The following is a 24,245-nucleotide window of genomic DNA, read 5'->3' on the forward strand; positions in this document are numbered from 1 at the left end:
AGCACATTCATAAATTTGTTGTCTTACCGCTGCTGTTTGCTGTCGTAGTATTTAAAAGCCGGTTTGGGTTGGGAGGTGGCAGGGGGTTGGAGTCGGGGGGACTGGCTCTGAAATGCCAAAGACAGGCATTAGAAACTCTAGAAAGAACTGGGGACATTTTACACAGAGACAAAAATTTCTGATGACCCCCTTCAATGATCTGTAGCTTGAACTCAAGTATTCACAGGAGACTGTTTCAAGGACTTTATTTTAAATTGATATAGACGCTATTACAAAATTCATTTATTGCATTCTTTCCATTTAATAGCTGGGATTCAAAGTGTTAAAGATTCGATTTGGCCCAGTGGAAAAAAAAAAGATGAAGGAATCCTTTGTAAGTGCCATTTCTGAAGAATATGCCGAAATGTTTCAAAGTTATTGTTTGTGCCTTTAGGTTACAGTGCTAACATCCTACCCCAAGTCAAGTGTAAGACACGGTCTAACTACCAACCATACCAAACTTGGGCAGCCACCATCCTGCAACTGCTGTGACACGCACTCCGGCACCCAGGCACCCTGCGCTCCCACACACGGAGGACCCGAGTTAGGACATCCTGCCTTTCCAAAAACACAGCGGCTCTGAACACCTCAACTGCTCCTGGTGGAGGGGGGCTGAAGGATCCTTTTCTGAAGCTAGTTTCTCCATGGAAGAGAAGGAGAGGGGCTTAAGGACATTCTGGAATTTAGAAACAAAATCAAACAAAACCCCTTTGCCAAAAAGTCTGTGTCCTCTGCAAAGGTGGTGAACGAGTGAGGTCGGTATCTTTAGAGAGAGATGTTTTAGAGGCAGGAGGTAACTGACCAAGTGAGGATGTTTTGTAACTTTTTTTCCCTGGAAGGTAGAAAAGACTGAAAATTGGTTGAACGTAGTATTTAGAATTTAACCTCTTCACTTGGGCATTTATGAATATGAAATCTATACAACAAAGGGTACCACATTCTGGTCACTCATGGGAACAGTCCGCACGCCCAGACTCGTTCCTGTTCCGCTTGTTGCTTGGCTCCAGCTCAGCGCTCTCAGCTGATCTCACACGACGATTCTGTCTTGGGCTCATTTCTGCACCTTGAAGATCATTTCTGAAAATGGAAAAAAGAAAACGCTGCTTAGAAAGTAATGGTCATGATTATTCCACAGCAGTTTCTAGTTCGCAAGCAACTTTCCATGCATTTTCATTTAATCCTCCAAACAGCCCTCCACTCCACTGACAAATCTACTCTAATATGTGGCACCCACTTCACAACTGAGAAAACAGTGACTGGGCACAGATTTTCGGGGACAGAGCCAGGAGCTGAACCCCTTTCTTCTGAATCAAAATCTAGCTGTTTTACACTTCTGCTTCACATGTAGAAAGCTGCGAAAACACCCTGACAGGACGAAGCAAGAGAGTCTAACAAAATCACAACTTATCTTTATCCTGTCGAAGAGCTGAGGCTGCAAGGGAACCAAGAAAACAAAATTCCCTCCCAAGGGAGCTGGGCACGTACGTCCCCTCACTTCAGGCAGAGCACAGGGCCAGGGGAGAGGCAGCCGCGGGACAGATGGGGGAAGACGGAAACTGATGCTCTACTGCTTTCTGTGATACAGGCAGGAGCCCGCGGCACAGGAGTAAAGCAGGGGACAGGGCGCCTGGGTCAGGCAGAAGCCCTGCCTCTTCCTGGACCCTTCTGTCCGATGAAGCAACAGCTCTGAGTTGCTGAGGGAAGAGCAGAAAACTCACTGGTCCACAGGCTCGGGCAGAGCCCAAAGCCTCTGGGGAGGAGTGGGAGTAAAATCAGTCTGCCTGAGTGGGGAGGCCAGGAAATCATTTGCAAGACCCCAGGCAAAGATTCACTGCTGCTGGGAAATGGCAGAGACAAACCTCCACCTCCAGAAGAGAGGCAGCAGACTCTCTGGGCTGACGTGCTCAAACAATACCAAGCGGAGGGTGGGTCCAGGCAGTCCGACCGCCTGGGAGGCGGGGGAGAGCGCCGAGACCCAGGCCACGGCCTCAGACCGGCCTGGCCCGCCACCAGCCCGGCACCGAGTAATAAGCAACCGCAGGAAACGGCTGAGGGGGAGGTACCCACAGGGAGAAGAGATGGCCCTTGAGGGGACTAGGGGTGCAGAACCCACTGGAAGGAAATGGAGCAAAATTAGTGAGCAAACCTCCGGCCACACTGCCCTGACACTAAGCACCCACTGCTAGAGGAACTTGGCCCCTCTGATGCAGCGAAGGTCACGTTCATAACAAGGAAACTCCAACCTAGGTCAACGCCCCACACTAACGGCCCGACAGAAGAAGAGGGCTGCCTATTTCCAGCCATAAATGTTATTTACCTCAGTCTCTACGGGCATTCATTTAGGCAAAATGTACACTACACAGAGAAGGAAAAAAACAAAAAAATCCATTGGCAAGAGATAAAGTAGCCATCAGATATAGATGAAATGACCACATGTTGGAACCATCAGGTCAGTACCTTAAATAACTATGACTAATGTTAAGGCTCCAGGGAAAAGCTGGACAACGTGCATGACCAGATGCTCCAGGGGCAGCTCTGAGAGACGAAGGTCATCACCGCCCGCCCCCTCCACATCCGCCGGAGCCTAAGGTTCCCGCCGCAAGTGGCCTTCTTGTTGCTCTTTCTCCACCTGCACAGAATCAGTGTGCCTCTTTCCTACTAACCATAACTTAACCTTTTTTGTAATCTTCCTCACTCACATCCAGTCCTTTTATCCAGAAAGGTGAGGTGAGAGAGGGATAAGGGCATTTTTATAAAACGCTCAGAGCCTCGTTATGGTCCCCACCTTGACTCATCTGGGCCGTGGTAAGGGACTCAGTAAGCACTGTACTCAACCAAGCGGTCACCAGGCTTTTGACCTAGGACAGGGGCTGGAAAATTTCTGTAAAGGGACAGGTATTTGGGCTTTGAGGGCCAGTCTCCATCACATGTACTCAATTCTGTTGTAATGTGAAAGGAGCCACAGACACTAGATAAACAAATGTGTGTGTCTGTGTTCCAATAAAACTTTATTAACAAAACACTAGAGCAGATGTGGCCCCTGGGCCATAGTCTGCCAACCTCTGACTCAGATCATGTCAGTTCAACAGGTGAATCCAGGTGGCTGAACCAGAGTCAAGTCTGAATCCTCTAGGACCTCTCTTGGCCAAGCTGCCACTCAGAGGGTGTACCCATCTGGCCAATGTGGCATTGCTCTTAGGGAGAGAAAGCTGTATCATGCCGAGGAATAGTGAAGAAGGAATCCTGAGTTTTTGGAACAGGATGATATAACCCCAACACCCTTTTTGTCCTGATCATTACCCAGAAGGTGGCCAAAAGGAGATGATTCCTTTCTCAGCACAGCAGCACTCAGTGAGCAAACCGCCTTGCTAAGGTGTGTGGACCAGGAGGAGGTGAGGGAGTTGCTTTTTCTCAAGGAGGCCATTCTAACATTCAGTAATCTCAAATGCCTGTGGATTGCAGGGAGGACAGAAAGTTCAGCAAGATCCTTAACTATCAGCCCACTGTTGATTCCAGTCAGTCTCTTCAGAGAATAGGCCCTTCCTACCTACAGGAGTGACCCAGATGGTTTGATCGATGCCCTCCAGGCTTTGCAGCCCCAAAGGGGAGGGGTGTCTTTATTTTGCCAATCTGTGACCTTCATGACAAGTCTTATGACCTGATTTAACCTTAATTACCTCCTTAAAGGCTTCATCTCCAAACACAAGTACATTGGAGGTTAGGACTTCAATGTATGAATTTTAGGGAGACATGATTTAGCCTAGACAGCCTTCATGGGTCAGACATTCAGTTTTGACAAGATCCTAGTAGCAAGCTAACAGCCACTTTTCGAAAGGGACATAACTGGTAGCTAGGCTAGGCTGGAGACAAGCCCAAAATCCCAAGGGGTGCCTCCAGGTGGACGCTGCCTTCCTTTGCCAGAGGCTCCAGTCAATAAAATCATTCGCCTTAAAGACTTGTAGCTCAAAGGGGTTATGTGGGTTGTGGGAACTCACGGGTATCTGGGCTTCTCTACAGTGGCTCTTCCCTATCAGAGAATCTGCTCTGGTGCTTACTGGATGGGGAATTAAAATCCGGAACACATCATCTCCTGTATATACTCAGATGTAGAGGCAACAAAGACAGCACACTGAATTAGCCCAAAGGGCGCCACCTACAAGGCCACAGTGCTTCCCTTCCCCACTGTAAGCCTCGTCAAACCCCACGAAAATCAATCCTGGTGCTTCCTTTCCCCCCAGAACAAAGCAGGATGGCGCATCTGCTACCTCTGTCCAGCACAGTAAAATCTGAGTCCCTCCCCTGCCCAATGTTCACTCCTGGGTTCGTGTGGTTGGCCTTTTATCTCCCTTAGGGAAAGGGGAGACCCCAGCTCCACTCCTAAGCAGCAAAGCTAGAAGGGCCAAAACAATTCTGAAAAAGAAAAAATTACACTGATAACACCAGTTATCTGAAGACGCGGAGCAAGAAGCATTCTCATTCATCGCTGGTGGGAATGCAAAATGGCACAGTCGTTTTGGAAGAACGTTTGGCAGTTTCTTACCAAATTAAACAACTCTTACCATATGATCCAGCAACCATATTCCTTGGTATTTACCCAAATGAAATGAAAACTGTGTTTACCACAAACCCTCTACTTTATTCATAATTATAATAATATAGTTATATGTAGCACTTTACAAAGCATAATTGCCAAAATTTGGAAGCAACCCAGATGTCCTTCAATAGGTGAATGGATAAATGAACAGCAGCAATCCATATAGTGAAATATTATTCAGTACTGAAAAAATGAGCCATCAAGCCACGAAAAGATATGAGGCAATCTTAGATAAATATTACTAAGTGCAAGAAGCCCATCTGAAAAGGTTACAACTGAAAAGGCTACACTTGGAAAAGATCACAACTAGGTAACATTTTGGAAAAGGCCAAACTATGGGACAGTAAGAAATCAGTGGTTGCCAGGAGGTTGGGGAGAAGGAGGGGTGAAGAGACAGAGCACAGAGGAGTTCCAGGGCAGGGAAACTATTCTGTCTGATGCTATAATGGTGGACACGTGCCAATAAACGTTTGTCAAAACCCACAGAATATACAACACAAAGAATGAACTCTGATGTAAACTGGAAAAAAAAGTTTAGGCCTCACACTAGCTGATTTCAAGGCTCATTATAAAGCTGCAGTAAATAAGGCAGTGTGTTACTGGTGAAGACAGACATATATAGATCAATGGGACAGAACAACGATTCCAGAAATGGACCCACACATACATATTCAATAAGTTTTCAACAGAAGTAGCAAAGTTACTACATGGAGAAAGAATAATTTCGTCATTAAACAGTGTCAGAACAACTGGAGACCCATGTGTAAAAAAGAAGAACTGAACGTCAGTCCATATCTTGCACCATTTACAAAAACTAACTTGAAATAGGACATAGATCTAAACGTAAAACCTAAAACTTCTGGAATGTATGAGAAGAATCTTTGTGACCTTGAGATAAGTGACTGCCTAGGTAGAGCACAAAAAGTACAAAAGAAAAAACTGATAAATTAGATTTCATCACAATTTAAAACTGCTCTTTGCAAAACACATACCTGATAAAGAACTCTCAAATCTCAACAATTAAAGGAAAAACCCAATTTACAAAATGGTCAAAAGGTTTCAAGACACACTTCCTCAAGACATAGGGATGGCAAATATGCAAATGAAAAACGTTCAATGTCACCATTCCTTAGGGAAATGCAAACTAAAATGACAATGAAATGCTACTATGTATCTATTAGAATGGCTAAAAAAAAAGACAATAACCAAGAACATATTGGTCAAAAAACCAAGAACATATTGGTCAAAATATGGAGAAACTAGGACTCTCATACATTGCTGGTGGAAAACAGTGTGGCAGTTTCTTGTAGGTGGAACATACACTTATCATACAATCTAGCAAAGCTACCCCTAGTGTTTACCCAAGAGAAATGACAACTTATGTCCACACAAAACACTGTACTCCTGGAAACAGCACAAATGCCCATCAACTGCTAAATGGATAAGAAAACTGTGGCACGTTCATATAACAGAACACCAGTCAGTAATCAGAAGGAACGAACTACTGATAAACGCAATAACATGGGTGGCTCTCAAAAGCACGCTAACGGAAAGGACCAGACACAAAAGCCTACATTATTATATGATTCCATATATTTAACACTGTGGGAAAGAATGATTAACTGTAGGGACAGAGAAACAAATGCCAGGAACTAGTGGTGGGAGAAGGGGACTCAATACAAAAGAGCCCCAGATGACTGTCTGGTGTGATGGACATGTTCTATATATTAATTTTAAGAGCCGCTACATCACTATGTTTACCAAAACTCATAAAATGAAACACTTAAAACAGGTGACTTTTATTATCAAACCTCAATAAACCTGATAGAAAAAAAAATCTTTACTGTAGTTTTAGGAAGATATCACATAAGTGTACCAAGTACTTCTACATTATTTTAATCTTATTTCTCCCTCGGTAAATTTGATACACTTGCCTTTATGAGATAATAAAAATTTAGGACATCTTTGGGCAAGTCTAATGATAGTCGTAAATAGACTCTACCAGAGCTCACAAAGGCAACTTATTTTTCTCTTAAGAGCAGATGGCAGTACAAGTGACTGTACACAGGACGTAAACTTGTCTGAGGAATGCTCGATCGAAAAACACAGAGACAGAAATAAAATACAGCAAATGAGTCAGAGTGTGTTTGCAGTCACCCCACAAAGTCAAGATGGACTCTCACACAAAATTTGCTTTGGATGTTGAAACTGATAATAGCAAGTGCTCACACACACACAGACACCCAGACACACAGAAAGGGTGTATGAAAAGCTTTATTACTTGCATACAGAGGCTCTCTGGGGAGAGCAAGGCTGGCTTCCCGAGCTGGTCGGAAAGAGGCTTGAGAGAGCAAGGGAAGGAAATCAGCTTGGGGTTGTATGGGGGGGGGGGGGGTCAGAGTGAGGGCTGCCACACATGCAGTGGTTTGCCAGCTCCGAACTGGGAGCACCCAGGGCTTCTTGTCAGCCTGCCCAGGTGTGGGAGGGCAAGAGGCAGGACTGAGACTTAAAAGCTGTCAGAAACATCACAAACATGGGATCAGACTCCATTTCAGGTGTACACTGATGAAGAACTCGGTTCAGAGAACAGCTGTGCACAGTGGGAAAGCACTAGACTTGGCTTAGGACGTTCAGGACAAGTCACTATCCCCCTGGGCTCAGATTTCTCATAAAACAAAGTGGACAGAATTCCTTTCTTCCACTATAATCACAAGGATTAAATAATACAATGAATACGAAAGTACTTATTCCTTAGGTGATCAGTACATATTAGGAATATGATAGATGTTAAATTTGTCTTCTTCAATACCCAGAAATAACTTCTGCTAATTTATTAGTATTTACTTGCTAAAAACTAAAGGCATACAAGAAAAAAAAATATCAGCTAACAAGCAGCCTTTCTTGGGATAAAACAATTTTTGTTTCTAGATAAAAACCTCTTAAAAGGGGTGGGTCCCTGATTTTTTTTCACCAGATGACAGAAAAGTCTTTGATAGGCAATATTAAAAGAAAAGGGAGAATCAATATGCTATCTGACAGAATTGGCATCCAAAAATTTATAGGCTGGTGTCAAGGACTGACACTCACCAGAGGAAAAGAACAAAGGATGATACATGTAGTAAGGACTTGTACTTCAGTCCAGAAATCATTTCCCAAATTCAAGATGGGAAGCCACAGTTTACTGTCAGCACAGGAATACTAGGTTCAAAAGGAATGAATAGTGAGAGATGTTAATAAGCAGACAAGATTAAATTTAAGATCTTGGAAAGTCAAATAAGAAATACAAAAGCAAGCAGTGATAGCCCTGGACAAGTTTTGCGCTGAATGTAGTTCTTAGCATAACACTTCAAAAGGAACATGGACAGACAGATTAGCGGCTGTAGAGCGGGCTTGGGATTTGCAGGGCCAAGGGGCTTCCCGGGTTCTCTTGTCTTAAGAGGCCATTCTTCTTCCCACTCCAGGCAAGGCCACCGATGAATACGATCGCTGTGTGGAGACAAGTCCACAGGCTCACTCTGCCTTTAGACTGTGAAATCTTCATCCACAAAGGACTGTAAACAAGCTGGGGCCAGGCCCATCCACAGTAATTTTTTGATGGGCCTTTTGTTTTTATCTCCTTTGCTTCACCTATTTTGGGGCTCTGTTGTTACATGCATAAATGCCTGTAATTATTACATCTTCTTGATGGATTGATGTTTCCATCATTATAAAATGTCTTTCTTTGTCTCTAGTAATAATTTGGTCCTCAAGTTTACTTTGTCTGATATTACTATAGCCACATCAGCTCTCTTTTGGTTACCGTTTGCATGGTGATATCTTTTTCTATCCTTTTCTTTGTGTCTTTGAATCTAGAGTCTCTTAAAGACAGTATATATTAGAATCGTATGTTTAAAAATATCTGTTCTACCAATCTCTGCCTTTTAATTGGTGTTTAATCCATTTATACTTAATGTACTTACTGATAAGGTAGGATCTACGTGTGACATTTTGCTATTTGTTTTCTGGTTTTGGGGTGGTTTTTGTTCCTCCATTCTTCCATCACTGCCTTCTTTTGTGTTATTTTTTGAGTACTATTTTAATTTCCGTCATTTCTTTTACTGTATTTTAAAATTTATTTTCTTGGTGGTTGCCCTGTAGATTTTAACTAACATATTAATTTATAACAATCTAGTTCAGCTTAATGTCATCTTAATTTCAAGAGAATCCCAAAACTTTGCTTCTGTATAGCTCTGTTTCTTCCTCCCACCTTTCTGCTGTTATTGTCATACAAATTATATCCTTTATACATCATGTGCCCATCAACATAGATTTATAACTATTGCTTTATACAGGTCTTTTTTAAAATCAGATGGGGGGGGAAGAGTTACAACAGAAAACATGTCTATACTGTCTTTTGTATTTATCTATACTCTTAAACTTGCTTTTACTGTGACTTTTTAATTTTTCACATGGATTCAAGTTACTATCTAGTGTCTTATCATTTTAGCCAAAAGACTCTCTCTACTATTTCTTATAGAGCACATTTCCTAGTGACCAGTTTTCTCAGGTTTTATTTCTCTGGGAAGGTCTTAATTTCTCCCTCGTTTTTGAAGTATAGTTTTGCTAGATACAGAATTCTTGGCTGACAGTCTTTTTGTTTTAACATTTTGAATATGTCATCTCACTGTCTCTGGCCTCCACGGTTTCTGATGAGAAATCACCAAATTCCTTTTAAGTGACGAATGCTTTCTTCCTTGATACTTTCAAATCATTCTGTCTTTGACAGAATCCCCTGAACTTCTTGCACATGTAGAGTAATGCTTTTTGTCAAATGTAGGGAGTCAGCCATTATTTATTCACATATTATTTCTGCCTATTTCTCTTTCTCCTCTCATTATACGTATGTTGGTATGCTTGATGGTGTCCTACAGGTCTCTCAGGCTGTTCATTATTCATCCTTTTTTCTTTCTGTTCCCGAGACTGAATACAGTCAGCTCTCCATATGCTCAGGTTCTGTATTAGCAGATCAAAAATATTTGGAAAAAATGTTCCAGAATGTTCCAAAAAGCAAAACTTGAATTTGCTGCATGCTGGCAACTATTTACAGAGCATTTACATTGTATTTACAACTATTTGTGTGGCATTTACACTATGTTAGGAATTATAAGTAGTTAGAGATGATTTAAAGTATATGGAGGATGTGCACAGGTTATATGCAAATACTGTACCATTTTATAAAAGGGACTTAAGTATCTGTGGATTTTGGTATGTATGGGGCAAGGGGGGGGTGTGGAGGTGGTCCTGGAACCAATTCCCAATGGATACTGAGGGATGACTGTAATCTCAATATTTTCTTACACCTGCTCAAATCTGCTTAGTGAATTTTTCACATCAGCTATTATGTTTTTCAACTCCAGAATTTCTTTAAAAAAAAAATTCTATTTCTTCATTGGTATTCTCTATTTGGCGAGACATACTTCCGTTTAATTCATGAATATAGTCAAAACAGTTTATTTTATCAGTTGCCTCCTCATCCAGTGTATAGGCCACAGTTTCCTGTTTCTTTGTATGTCTCCTAATTTTTTGTTGCAAACTGAACATTTTTACCAATATACTGTGGTAACTCTGGAAATTAGATTTGCGTCCTTCTTCAGGGTTTGTTGTTGGTGGTGTTTGCTGTTCTTATGTGACTTTCTAAACTAATTCTGAAAATCACATTCTTTGTTGTGTGTGACCACTGACATGTCTACTAAATGAGCTTAGTGGTCAGCTAATGATTGGGTAGAAGTTTCTCTAAACACCTAAAACCAATGTAACAACGAACCCCTTGTCAAAATCAGTTTTTGCCAAGGGATTCTGCATGTGTGTTGGGGCATGCATTAAGCACCTGATCAACAATTCTGCCTTAGCTTCTACTTTCTGCTTGCACAGAGCCTCATGGTTTGCTAGAGGTGAGAGCTTAGGACCTTCTCAGGTCTCTTCTAAGCATGCACAGAGTCCTATGCATGAATATGACCTTTTAGATCCACAAAAATATGTCAGAGCTGTTCAAAGCCCCCAGAGAAATCTCATTTTCCAGCCTTTCCTTTAAGCTTTTTGGTTAGCATATTGTTTGCCCCAACTGTTATCCACCGCCTCAGCTGGCTACACGAAGTTAATCAATCATCTCTGTTTTAAACAAACACCCTAGGAGGAAAGAAGGCTTTTCACACTGAGTGAGCTCCAAGCCAGGTAATGACAGTCTTGCAAGTGGGGGTCTTCAAGGGAACCACTAGAGAAGGCACATAATAAGAATTCTCTGGGAGTGAGGCTGTGAAGGAGCTCCAAGTCTGTTCTGCCTTCTCTTGGGCTGCCAAGCTGCTGGTCCTCATCAAAATTGCACGCTACTGGCTTCCAAGGCCACTGTGGAGCTGGAGGTGGGGAGGGGAACAGGGCAAGTCAAATTACCACAGAGCTCTTCTTACCAAGACTCAGGCATTTTTCTTGAAGAAATGCTCCTTGGATTGCTACTGCCTATGGTTAATTTTCAGAGCTCTAAAAAAGTTGATTCTGACAAGTTCCATCAGTTTCATCAATTGCTTTCATGGAGAGAATCTGCAGAAGTCCTTGTTTCACCATTTTTCCTGATGCCACTCTTCTTTATCTTTTTTTTTTTTTCTTCCAGCTTTTAGCACCTGGTCTTAGTACCTCTAAACTTTCACATATCAAATTTTTCATCTTAACATTTTATTGACATTTATTTATTTGGCTTGTTTGTTTTTTTGTTCGTTTGCTTGTTTTCAAGCTTTATTGTAATATTCCCCCTTACAACTGACTTCTATAAAATTACTATTTCTTAATTTTCTTACCAAGCTTTTAATTTCTTTCTAAAATTTTAAGTAGGAGTGGTATAGCTGGCTTATCAAATGCAAAGAAATCAAAGAAGATGAGGGCTAAAAAACTATCCTTTGGATTTAGCAACATGGAGTCCGTCAGTGACTCAGTGAAAGCTATTTCGGAATGACGGGCCTGGCTGAGAATGCAGAAGAGTAAGCGGGAGATGAGGAAATGGAAAGTGAAGCAGAGGCCGTCCAGGAAGAAGGGCACGATAGCAGCTGCTTGGTGAGGCCGAGTGAGAGGAGAGACTGAGCCGGGTGCTGGCTGGTTTCAAGATGGGAAAGATTTGGGCACAATAAGAACTCAATGAGAGAGAGAGAGTGGGGAGGGAGAGGGGCCTAAATGAGAGAAGGGAGAAGGAATAACATGCCTGACAAAAGGGTAGGAAGGAGGTAGGAGAAATGAGACTGAGAAAGGAGGAGGGACAGCCCTCGATTACAAAAGTTAGGAATTATAAAAGGAGGGATGAAATAGGTACAAATACAGGCAGATTATACATTTGGTATTGGAAAGATGAGGGTTCTCATATAGTGGCTTCTATTTTCTCTATAAAGGAAGAGGAAAGGTCTTCAGCTCGGCTGGAGCCGCTGAAAAGAATTGAGAAGGGTTCAAATAATCCTTGTGAAGAACAAAACAAAGGACTAATCACAGAAACAGTAAAACAGCTAGGCAGTTCTGAGGCACACCTGAGTGTGTGACCTTCATGAAATCACAGTGGCACACATCTGCCCTGCTGTACTGCAATCTTATGACTGGGAACATCTAGGAAAGGATGAAAAGCTTTCTAAAGACTCTGAGCCAGTGCTTAAGGCCCGACTGCTAATTGCCCATCTGAACAGTTTATCTTTAGACAAACAACTTCTGACAAGTAACTGGAGTTATGACGCTGAGACTCCATTTCTAAGCAGAAACATATAGAAACTAGCAGTAAACTGGAAATCTTTACCTTGATACGTGTGAACTATCACGTTCTTAAATCAGTAAGCACAAAGAGTCTTTGACTTGAAAATTAACTGTACAGAGTTATAATTTCTCAGGTCAAGTACATGCTTATTTCTTGATCATGAGGACTCACTTATGTGATGCTTCCCAGGCTTCCTCTTCTTCTAGGAGGTCTCTTATGATGTCTGAGCTGGAACTAAAAGGATATGTATGTCAGTATTGCCAGACAATAAAAAGACTGCATGGTTCGTTCCATTTATATAAAATTCTGGAAAATGCAAGCTAATCTACAGTGACAGGAAGCAAACCAGCAGACTAGTGGCTGCCTGCAGGGGGCGGGCTGGGCAAGGAGGGACGACAAAGTGGTGCAAGGAAACTTTGGGAGCCATGGACAGGTCACCATCTTTATTGTGGGGCTGCTTTCATGGTACACAAAGGACAAAACCCATTAAATTGTGTGCTTTAAATACTTGCAGTTTATTATACCTCAATTTCAATAAAGCTGTAAAAAAAACCTTAATTAATTAGCAATAATAATTTTTTAAAAATCACTAAAGCTTAAATAAATCCCTCAACATAAAACCTGGATTCAAATCAAAATGGAATACAATCGCGAGCCTTTTCTAATAACCTATAATGAAAAAGAATATGAAAACAAATATACGTATGTGTATGTATGACTGAAACATTATGCTGTACACCAGAAACCGACACATTGTAACTGACTAGACTTCAATAATAATAATAATAAAATGCATTAAAAACACTCCAAGAAAAAAAAATGATGCACCTTTTCAATTTCAACTGATGGCAACCAAAGACCAAGTCGTGTTTTAAAAATTGCACTCTAGTAAAGAGATTCACAAGAGATACTAAGTTCCTAGGTGGCGGTTAGTCCCTTTGTAACCAAAGTAAAGTCAAATGTAATTAATTGGAACCTGTGTTAATAATGGGATTTGTTATAACACAACCTAGCTTAATGTGCTGTGTAATCTTTGGCCTATCTGTGTAGGGCAGCAGAGTGAACAGGTGAGAGAGGACATATACTATTTCTTAAAAAAAAAAAAGCTGTGTTAAGGCTTTTAGCATCATGTCCTTACCCAACTACATTCCTACCAAACATATACAAATAGGTTTTTTAAAGATGTACATCATATAAAAAAAGCATTTCTTTAGACATCCAATACACAGAATGTCATGGGCAATGTTAGGGACAACTCAGAAAAAGGGAGTCACTACCCCCAGGGTAGAGGAGGCTAAAACAAAGGAACAACTCTCAGGCAAGAGACAACAGGTTTGCAGATGTTAGTGCCAATCATATTTCTAATGATATTCTAATAGATAACAAAAGTTTAAAAATTATGAAGATTTCAAATGCCAGTGAATCATTCTCAACCACTTTCGACAAATCGCTCTGAAGCAGTGTTTGCCTGTGATGCCTGAATAGAAAAAGGGCAACAACAGACAAAAAATAGTTTTGTACCAAATGTTTTACTTGAGGGATTTCCCTGCCCCCCAACCCCCAGATTCCCAAGACCCTCAAGGAGCTACAAGCAGGGCACCCTTGGTCTGTGGTTTGTGAGTATACTGGGCGATGTGTGGGGATTCCATTTGCACTCAAGTGTAGTGACTCCAGTCCAGTGAGCGCAACAGTTCCCAGACATTTCGGGATGAGGATCTGCATGTGGTAGGAGCAATACTTTTAGGATTTGTGGCTTGAGAAAATATGTATCAATAATGAATTATTATAGATATAGTAATACTGTTAATTTATATTTTATCCTTTAGAGCAGCACATGTATACATTTAAAAAATAGTGGACATGCATTTGTGAGACCACTATATCTACAGACAATTCTTGATGTGCATGTACTTTTGCAGACCCACTGCAACCATTCAGGTCACTGGGCTGGGAACCACTGATCTAAGCTGTCAGGGTACCTCAGCACCTACTACTCTTTTACACTGAGGATGGTCCCCTGCTCAAATGCAAGTGTCCCTGAAAACAGTACACATTAATTTATCATCAGTCATTTTCACTTTAGTATAAACAAGCCTATAACAAGCTTTCCCATTAAACACCTAGCTAAACATAGTTCTCATTAAGAGGGAAGAGGGAAAAGCGGAAAACCCTTAAGGAGATGCAAGGCAGACTTCACCAACTCTATCTTCCTAAGAGACAGACCCACACAGCCACCCACTGGGGAGGGCTAATATCCACTGCCACTCCTGTTTCCAGAGAAGAGCTCTAAACCTCTCCGCTCGCAAGATCCCAGGCTTTGTTATTCCTCATTTTAGTGATAACTACTCCAACTTTATAAGGAAAACTGAAGCTGTTTATGTAACTTTTCCATTTCCTTCTCTCTACTGATGCCATCATCCACCCTTCTTTACCTAATAGAGCTACGGCAGTGTTTTTCCAATCATTTTTCATTATTGTCCTCACCCTCCACACCTAAGCATTTTCAGACATTTTTTCCCCTAATTGCCCCTCAATGAAATTTTAATACCACAAATATAATGTGTATCTGTTTACATATAATACATGTAGCATACACACACACACACATATGCTTTAAGATGGAGTAGGATTTTTTCACCATCCAGCACCTCCCCCTCAACCAATTCCCACCCCTTACGGGGCGAAATCACTCCTATTGGGAACACATGAGGTCAGGGAATGGGGGAAAGGTGGTGCTCAAGTGACGCTGGGTCCTGGCAGGTGTCACACAGCTAGAGAAATAGCAAGGTAAGCTTCTTGCTGACACCACCCTCCCCAAATCCATACATGCAATTAAAAAAAAAAACCAGCAAGGTTACAAAGCATCCCCACTATTCCAGCTAAGTAAGCAGGACGGCCAAGCCTGTCAAATAACCTAGTGGTCTGGGATCAATTTACCTACGGGCTTTTAAATCACCAGTACAAATCGCTGATTTGTTAAAGGAAAATATTTGCGGTGCATTAACGACACAAACCTAAGCGGTCTTTGCTACGCAACCCCAGTGAGAACAGACGGCAGAGGAGGTTTACAAAAAACACGTCTCAGAAGTGGTCTACAATCTCCTCTTCCTCCACACGTCACCACCACTGGCCAGCACGATGCGTGGCTCCCCGATTTCCTCAGTTCTCATCACCTTTCTTTCTACTCCAACTCCAGCCCCGCCGCTAACCTGATGAAAACCAATCACTAAACCGAGTGATTCAAAGTTTGGGACGTTTAAAGCTTACCTAAAGTGAAATTTCAGCATATCGTGCTACATTTGCTGCTCCAATTCCAGTCACCCCTAAGACACTGCAAGGTGATGCTAACACAACTAAAACAGCAGACACAGAAACGTCCATTCCTTTCTAAGGTAATGTACTCGCTATATTCTACTCAAAAGCCGCATTTCTGAAATTGAACACACAGTTTCATAACAGGATTTTAGAAAGGGATGATTCGGCATGACACAGTGTTACTAAAACGATCACTCTCAGAGCTCTTCCTTGTGGATAGCGGTAACTAATATTTTTGAAATCTTAGTCATTTTAATATGCCTTGGAGATCAAAAATTCTTTTCACACACTTTCAAGATATCTAAACAATCTTCCACAGGAGAAAATAAATTACTCACTCCAGGATACCCAGGGTCAGGGCACACACAGACCTACACAGCTGTAGCTTTAAATTCTCAGACAAGAAACTTTTTCAGAGTAGACTTCAGACACCCAACTATTTGGGTTTGAAACACTCTGGTGGACCATGATTTAAGAAGCCAGATGAATGTGAAGTCTGGTACATGAAAGTTACAGCTCCCCATGGAAGGGTATTCAAATCGTGCTCTGATGTTACCAACCAGACAAGGCTAGAGTGGATATAATTATACAAATTAAATACAAGAGACAAAGGTTCATAGGCACAAAATATGATTCTTGAGTTCTATCGGATTCCCAGCCCTTATTCAGGAAGATTCTAGTAGATGTATTTGGAACAACCACACTTGATTTTTCATGTAATTTAGACTTTATTTTTAGCTCAAACTTTCAGAAGTGTACATTCAACTGTTTTTGTTTGCTTGCTGGTTGGTTGGTCTTTGGCCTTTCCTATATAATTTTACTCCTGTCATTCCTGATCAAAAGTAGCAGCATAACATCTTACCAGGTGAAGGAAAACTCTTTGCTTATTTCTTTTGTAGCCTTTTATTTATTCTAACAGTCAAATTTTACCATCAAAACTGAACAGTAACATACCAAATACCTCTGGCAAAGGCATGACTGGTCATACTACCCAGAGGAAAAAACAAAATCACAGATTTTAGTGTCAGACAAAGTTAAGGTTTCAGTCCTGTTTCTGTCACTAGGTATGTAAGTAACCCTGGACAAGTTACTTAATCTTTCCAAGTCTCAACTTCCTCACCTGGAAAGTTAGGATTATAACACATGTAAGTTCATAGGAATAATTAAAAGGTTAATCAATATAATACATAGGATGTTTAGCATGGAGCTTGGCACACCGTAAGTGTTCAATAAATGTTGCTTCCATTTTCATAAGCCCGATTTGGGTCTGAATTACCCGAATAACTGCCTCAGCACCATGCTTCAGTGAGCCCTAGGAGACCAGATCACCACGTGCTCTGCTTTAATCTTTGGTTTCTGCTGTTCCTATGACACCAGGGAGCAAGTTCATCAGAACCTGCTATTTATCCAGCATGGCAGGTACACAGGGTACTCTGGGGTAGGCAAAATGCAAACACCTGCTATAAAAATCCTGCGGACTAAAGGTGACTTACGAGTGGAATTTTTTATTATCTAGTAGTAACTTCCTGCCAATCCCTCCCCAACTCCCAAATCTCTTCTCATAACTGGCATTAAATTGAGCATGGCTGAGTATATTCAACTTAAAAAAACAAACAAAACCTCTCTAAGGGCAGATCACTGGAGGACTGATGGACAGCACACAATACCCACCAGACAACAGTAAACACCAGCAGCTCCCATGAACCCTTCCCCAGACCCCTATTTTCAGTAATCTGTTCTGTAGGGTGAGCAACAGCTTATATGACCAATACTTCAGCAGTTGGCTGACAATAATGCATTTAGAACACTAAACACCCTAGGTTAAAAAAATCACTTGTTGACAATAACAAAAATTACCATTTTGTGAGCAACTACTTCTACAGAGATCATCACAATGATCTCTCTAGACACAGTAGCTTTAATTCATACAAGCATCCTAGGTTTTATCCCCATTTGACAGACGGACAGAGGCTCAGAGAAATTCAAGGGAAAGCAAGGATGTTGTCATGCTTTCCACTAGATTTAGAAAAAGATAAAATGAAGAAAGCTTCAGATTCAGATTTGAGAAAAAGGTAATACCAGAAAGAACTTATTTATCCAGTAATACACGGTAAATCCTTAATAAGAGATGAAACCAAAGCATAACTAAGTTTATGTTCAATTTACAAAGAATTCACAATATATTTTCATCTCATTTGCTTTTTATAATCACCCAGGGAGGTTTCCAGGGCAAAAACACTATTATTCCATTTTATCAACAAGGAAGCTGAAGCCCAGGGAAATTAGTTCCATAATCTACCACGTGCCAGGCACCCTACTAGAAGCCCAAAGCCAGGCTGAGCTGAACTCCCACAAAGGCACAACGAAGATGGATGGCTAGGCACCAGGCTCTCGTGAACACATATATATTTCAAGGACTTGATGTCATAGTATCTTAAGGGAAGATACTACTATATATTAGAACAATGTCCCATTCATCCAAAGGACAGCAGATCACATGTACTATCCAGTTTAAGCTCTTTTAAAAATACAAAAGATATGGAAAAATTATTCCATGTTCTCACATTTTCTCTAGCAACTTTGAACAATCAAAATTCACCACCAAAAATAAGACGAACAATTTAGCTTTCACGGTATTCTGAAGTTCATAAATGTTCCCAGGAAAAAGGCTATAATAAAATACAAAACAGTAATGTGTATCAGTAGAAAAAGATTTTGTTGCAACGTTAAATTCCTTCAATGACACATTCCTAACAGTTAAAAAATCAAATGTGTAGTGTGTTAACCTTCCAAAAGCAATTATGAAGATATTTAAAATTAACAAAGCTACCACTGAATTATAGTAAGATACTTATACCTTAGGTTCAGTTACTTTGATAATGTTTCCTTTAGATACTGTTTTCTCTTAATTTGATAGAAATATAAACACTTATTTAGCTATTTTCCTAATATTCCCAATGCCCTCTAAATTACAAAATCCCATTAATGTATCTGTCTTACCCTACTGCCTGCATCACCAAATTTCATTAACTAATTTTTAATAATGATATTGATGAAGATGACGAAGATGTCCAAAACTTTACTTTGAAGTACTATTCTTTTTTGCTTAAAGTAGATTAATATAGTTACGTGCTTCAAAATGAAATTGACACAAGAAGATACACACTGAGAAGTCTCTCTTCCTCCTCTGTCCCCAGCCAACCTGTTCCCCTTGTCTCCAGCAAGTAACTACATTTTAGTTTGTTGTTTATTCTTCTGGTGTTTCTTTATACAAAACTAAATAAATATAAGCATACATTATTTCTTCCCCTTCTAGAAAAAACAGAATGCTATCTATGCTGTTCTGAATTTTGGTCTCTTCACTTATAAACATATCCTGGAAATCTCTCCATATCAGCACGTAGAGATCTTCCTTTCTGAACAATCATGTCGGATCTCGTGCGGATGTTCCGGAGTACAACACTTTTAGTTGATCTCACCAGATTCCTCTCCTTAGGGACTGTATTATGTAGCACTTCAACCAGAAATAAACGAGAGTGTCTGTTGCCTCACAGCCTTACTGCAGAGTATATCAGCAAATGTAAAGATGTTTGTCAACCTAACAGGTGAGAAATGGATTTAATTTGCATTTCTCTTTGGGCAAACCATCTGTTCATGACTTTTGCCCATTTTACTCATGGCTTTGTGGGTCCTTTCCTTCTCAGACTCTAGGTGCTCAAAAAGAGTATCAAATCTTGAATGTTTTAAAAATGGTTCTATTAAACCCCTCTAAATGTTAAGAAAACATATTAGCAAATCTTCTTTCATTGTCAAAGACATTTCTAAGTTATATCTGAAAACCAAACATTATTTTTTAAAGCTACATATTTGAAATGTTTCTTAGTTGATGAGAAAGAATTCCAAAGCAACCATCTATTACATTTATCTTACTTTTAATTCTGAGTGCAATTCACAATCAAATTGGTCTGATTCTTTCTAGCACGCCCTACTACCTCTCTGTAATCAATGCAGGAACCTGGCTAACCCCTTAACTACCTACTCTGAGCTGTGCACCAGCAGTTAAGCACACTGGGGAAAAAAACAAAACCAGAAACAACCATCTATTCATCTGACTTTATCTGCTGACTAATCTCACTTAAAATCTCTGATCACAAATCTCACATGGGCAATCCTTACTCCTGGGCAATCCTACAATACTCACCTGGCATGTTCTGTTTCCCACTCTCAGACTCACACCTCAAACTGCCCACCCGCCACCCGACCCCCACCTCAGCTGATGAACCTGCTTTTACTACATTAAGAAGATAAAAGCAATCAGGCAGGAACTTGCTGGTCATGCCTGGATCAGATCACCCACCTGCACTCACCGTATCAAGATCCTCTGGCTTCCTTGCTGTTTCTATGGATGGACCAACCCTGCTCCTGGCAAAGGTCAACCCTTCCCCTGAGCCCACCTTGCTGCCTCCTCAGAACTTCACTTATTCCACCCATTCCCCAAATCAGTGCCTCCTCCTCTACACCACAGTCCCAGCTAATCCCCCCTCGACTCCCCTGGGCTCCCCCAATATGGTTCTGATCTCCACCATCCTTCACAGCACGTCGCCAAGAGCTGTCAAGAGCTGCTCTCCCTCCTTCGTCCCCTAGATCCCGTTCCGGGATATGAGTCGCTCTTCCACGGGAACTCCTTCACTCGAGACCACGCTTGCTAAGCAAGACCTCTGTGCTGCCCACGTCCCACATCCTTTCTCGAGTCTTATCTGACCTCTCAATCTGTCTTCTGTCTGCTTCCATGGCATCACAATGTCTTAGTTTTCCTCATCCTCTACTGGTTTTACTCTTCCTGGATCTCCTTTGCTCAGTCTCTTGTGTTTCTTCTTTCTAAATGCTAGGGTAAGACAGGATTCAGTCCTCTGTGCCTTTTCTTCTTCTCCATGTCCCCGCTACAGGATCCCAGCCAACACCATGCCTTTCCATGTATCTAAGGCCCCAACCTCTCCCCTTACCTGCACCACTTTGTCTGCTATCTCTGCTTGGTTAGCTCACAGACCCAGAACAAAGCCCTCGATCACCAATACAACCTGCTCCCCCAAACCCTGGCCCAACTTTCCACTGTCTTTCTCAAATTTCCCCATCTTACTGAGTAAGCAGTACCACCACTCACCCAGTTGCTAAAGTCAAAATGCAGGATTCACCCTCAAAGCTGATCTTTCCCTGCCTTACCATATCCAAACCACCTGCAAGTTCTGTCAGCCCTACAACCAAATTTATCCCCAAATCCACCCATTCCTATCTTCACTATGACCGTCCTGATCCACTCTACCATAAACCCTAGAAGGGACTGTACAAAAGCCTTATGGTCTCCCTGCTGCCACTCCTGCTTCACCTCTAGGCCCCCACCCATTCTTCACAGCATGTGGAGTGAGCACTTTAACATATAAGCCAGACCAGACTGTATCAGATCAATATTGATAAGTCAGTTGGTCCCCAAATTAATCTATAAATTCAATGAAATCGCAACCAAAATTTGAGCAGACTTTCTTTTTTAGCAACTGACAAGTTGATTTTAAAGTGTATATGGAAATGCAAAGGATCTCGAATAATCGAAACAATTTTTAAGCCCGTGGCAGGCCCCTCTGGCCACTAACATCAACCATCCCTTTGATGAAACTGACACACAAATACCACCATTTTTCATGTGCCAAGAAAAAATTAGGAGATACTGTATTAAAAAGAGTATCATACCTTTTAGGTAAATTACTTTAAATTCTGATAAAAAGTGAAGAAAAGTACTGTGTATTTTTTTAAGGAAGATAAATAAAAGGACATTAGGTTAACTGTAAACATTGGAGCCCTCTTGGCCCTCTGGAAAAAATTCAATTTCCAAATACAATCGAACATTTGTGCTTAAGTTTAACTTATAAACTTCAGGGGGGAAAATAGACATCAACTCTGAGTGTCTAACGTAAGGGAAAATCTTCTTAATTAGCACAACTTTCATTCCTACAACTAGATACTGAAGCAAGGTCTCAAGGTAAGTGGGCGGCGGGACAAATCATGATGCTTCACCTTGTTCTTATTCACTCAGCTGTCGTCAGTACACGTGATGTGACCCAGCACAAACAAAACCTAAACATGAGACGACACGGAGATCTTGGTTACCGGGTTACAGTATTCAGCCCCGTAAGGAGAAACGAATTAAAAGACAAGCAACATTCCAAAGATGAAAATTCCCGCTACCACTTAAGCAGCGTTCATCTGATTACAAGTTTCTCTGATAACAGGGACCCAGAGGCGGGTATGAGGCTCGTGATGAAACTAGCACATCTCCCACTCAGCCAGGCCAACCTCTATACACTCTACCCAGCTGCCCGTCCCGGGAACGCACATCCTTCTGTGCAAATGTGGGATGCCTGGCCAGCACCAACCACCAAACCACAGAAACCCAGTATCAGGCCAAAGCCAGGCTGTAAAACTCCAGTCTCATGGCCTGTTCAAGCAGGAGGAGAATTTTAACACTACCCTGTACTGCTGGGTTTCAGGCAGTGGACACTGAACTGCCCTGTGACTCAGTCCCACATAAAATGAGGCATCAGACTAAATGATCTAGTGTATGAGAATTATCCCTCTAAAACTATATATACCCCAGATTTCAACGCTGACACATTTTTAATTTTTTATTTGCACTATTACCCATACTCCAATAACAAGTGATAAACGGCTCTAACAAACTGTGCTTGCTAGGGCAAGGAAAGCGGAGTGAAGCACACATTGAGGAAATCTTCATGGCATCCACAACTGACTTCTGCAGAATTACGTAAAAATATAACACGACTCTGCATCTGGGGCTCATCACGTTGCAATGTTTGAATGTCTCTGCGATACAAGAACAATGTGCACTGCTGATGTGGTGAAATCAACGGGAGTGAGCAAAATCAGCGATCTAATATGTCCCATGTTCCAGAATGTAACTATTTATGTGAGAGTAAAGAGAACAGAAAAGACATGCAAATTAATACAGCAAGTCCTTCTAATAAGGCAACCGTATCACCTACAGTCTACACCCAGACACTTGGGAGAGTGACAGGGTGCTGCTAACAATGATGCCAAGACAAGTGGAAGCCAACCGATCTCAGGGAAACCAGAACATGTGGTCACACGATGTCCAACTGACATTTTGAACAACTCCATTAAAATGCTACTCTACCGACGAGGAAGCAGTGGTGCCCAAGACAAAAATTCTGATGCAACTCATGCTGTAATGGGGGAAAAACCTGGGCTGAGAATGACTGGCTTCAATCCTGTTCGGTGAATGACTGTAGATAAGTCACATCACCACTCTAGGCCTCTATTTCCCTACCTGTGATACGAGGTTACTGTATTTAGTGATTTCTCGAGGTACCCTTGAACTTGAAAATGTTGGTATTCTGTCCCAATATGTCTTTACGCAGGCTCTGAAGGTCTCTAAGGAGATCTCATAAAATCTGTTCCTCTGATTTAAAAGCAAAGATAGTATAAAAAATGTGAAGGCAGAAAAAAAGCTGATTTTAAATTCCAAGTGGACTGTAACCAACTATAAACTTGATCAATTCACTAAAAATACAGAAGTCCAACAGATGATATATAAGTTACATTTCATTTCTAGTCCATCCAATTTCATTCACCAGAACAAGGCCAAAGGATTCTGATTCTGACAGTCTGTTTTAAACTACAGAAAGCTCTTAACTGGCTGCCAAGCGTCTGAGGGTCTGGGAATGCTGATCCAAAACAGCCACTGACGGTACATCTAATATCTAGAAGGGACTCATGGTTCCTTCAAGGGCCCACACTTCCTCTTCTCAGAGCATTCTGACATACACATTCTCGGCTATTCTTTTTTCTTTCTCTTTTCTTTAAATGAAGAACTAAATTCTGAACCAGTCGAGATTATACTTCAGTCTTATGAATCAAGTCAAACATATGCAGAAGCACACGAGACAAGAATTTCTATACAGTTTACAAATGTCTGAAAAACTAAGGGAAACACACTTTGAAGATTTTAACCTCATGCAAATAGCAAGTATTACTACGTCATGCCAACCCAAACTCTCAACACTATGGTCATCATACCAAACCTCGGGGGACGATCAGACACTGCCACAAGCTATGGCAAGTGTGGAACCTGGAAGAAACTGCCGATTTCTATAAGCATTTTAGATACACAAGTATCACCCACTATGGAATTGTAACACTCTCTCCTGATACAGAAAACTGAAGGGTTCAACGTAATTTCACAGAGGACCTGTGTATCATGGCAGTTCACAAATTTGGATGAAGCAAACAAAACTACTCGCCACCTAGGATTAACTCAGCATGCTGGAAAATCATGAATTTATTCTAAAACAACAATTCAAAGGCTACTATAAAGAAGCCCATCAGATTACCCAATGAAAATGCATAATAAAAACCCCTCAAAAGGCACCAACATGAACCATTAAGGAGTAGAAGAAAACCTCATTATTTAGCAGTGAATAGCCTTCGCCAACGAGAACTGGAGAAAGA

The 24,245-nt window shown here is 41.3% G+C and overlaps 1 protein-coding gene across 1 annotated transcript in view; it reads right to left on the reverse strand.

Moving 5' to 3' along the window:
* Window positions 1–228: 228 nt before the first annotated feature.
* RAD18 (RAD18 E3 ubiquitin protein ligase) overlaps window positions 229–24,245 on the reverse strand; it is a 99,133-nt gene continuing 75,116 nt past the window's right edge. The window contains exons 12-13 of the mRNA XM_006206888.4: window positions 12,564–12,626; window positions 229–1,116 (exon numbers count right to left, since the gene is read on the reverse strand). Coding sequence (XP_006206950.1) covers window positions 984–1,116; window positions 12,564–12,626 — 196 coding nt within the window. The 3' untranslated portion in view covers window positions 229–983. The remainder of the gene's footprint in view (window positions 1,117–12,563; window positions 12,627–24,245) is intronic.

Source organism: Vicugna pacos, chromosome 17 (assembly GCF_048564905.1).
Source record: "Vicugna pacos chromosome 17, VicPac4, whole genome shotgun sequence".
Lineage (NCBI taxonomy): Eukaryota > Metazoa > Chordata > Mammalia > Artiodactyla > Camelidae > Vicugna > Vicugna pacos.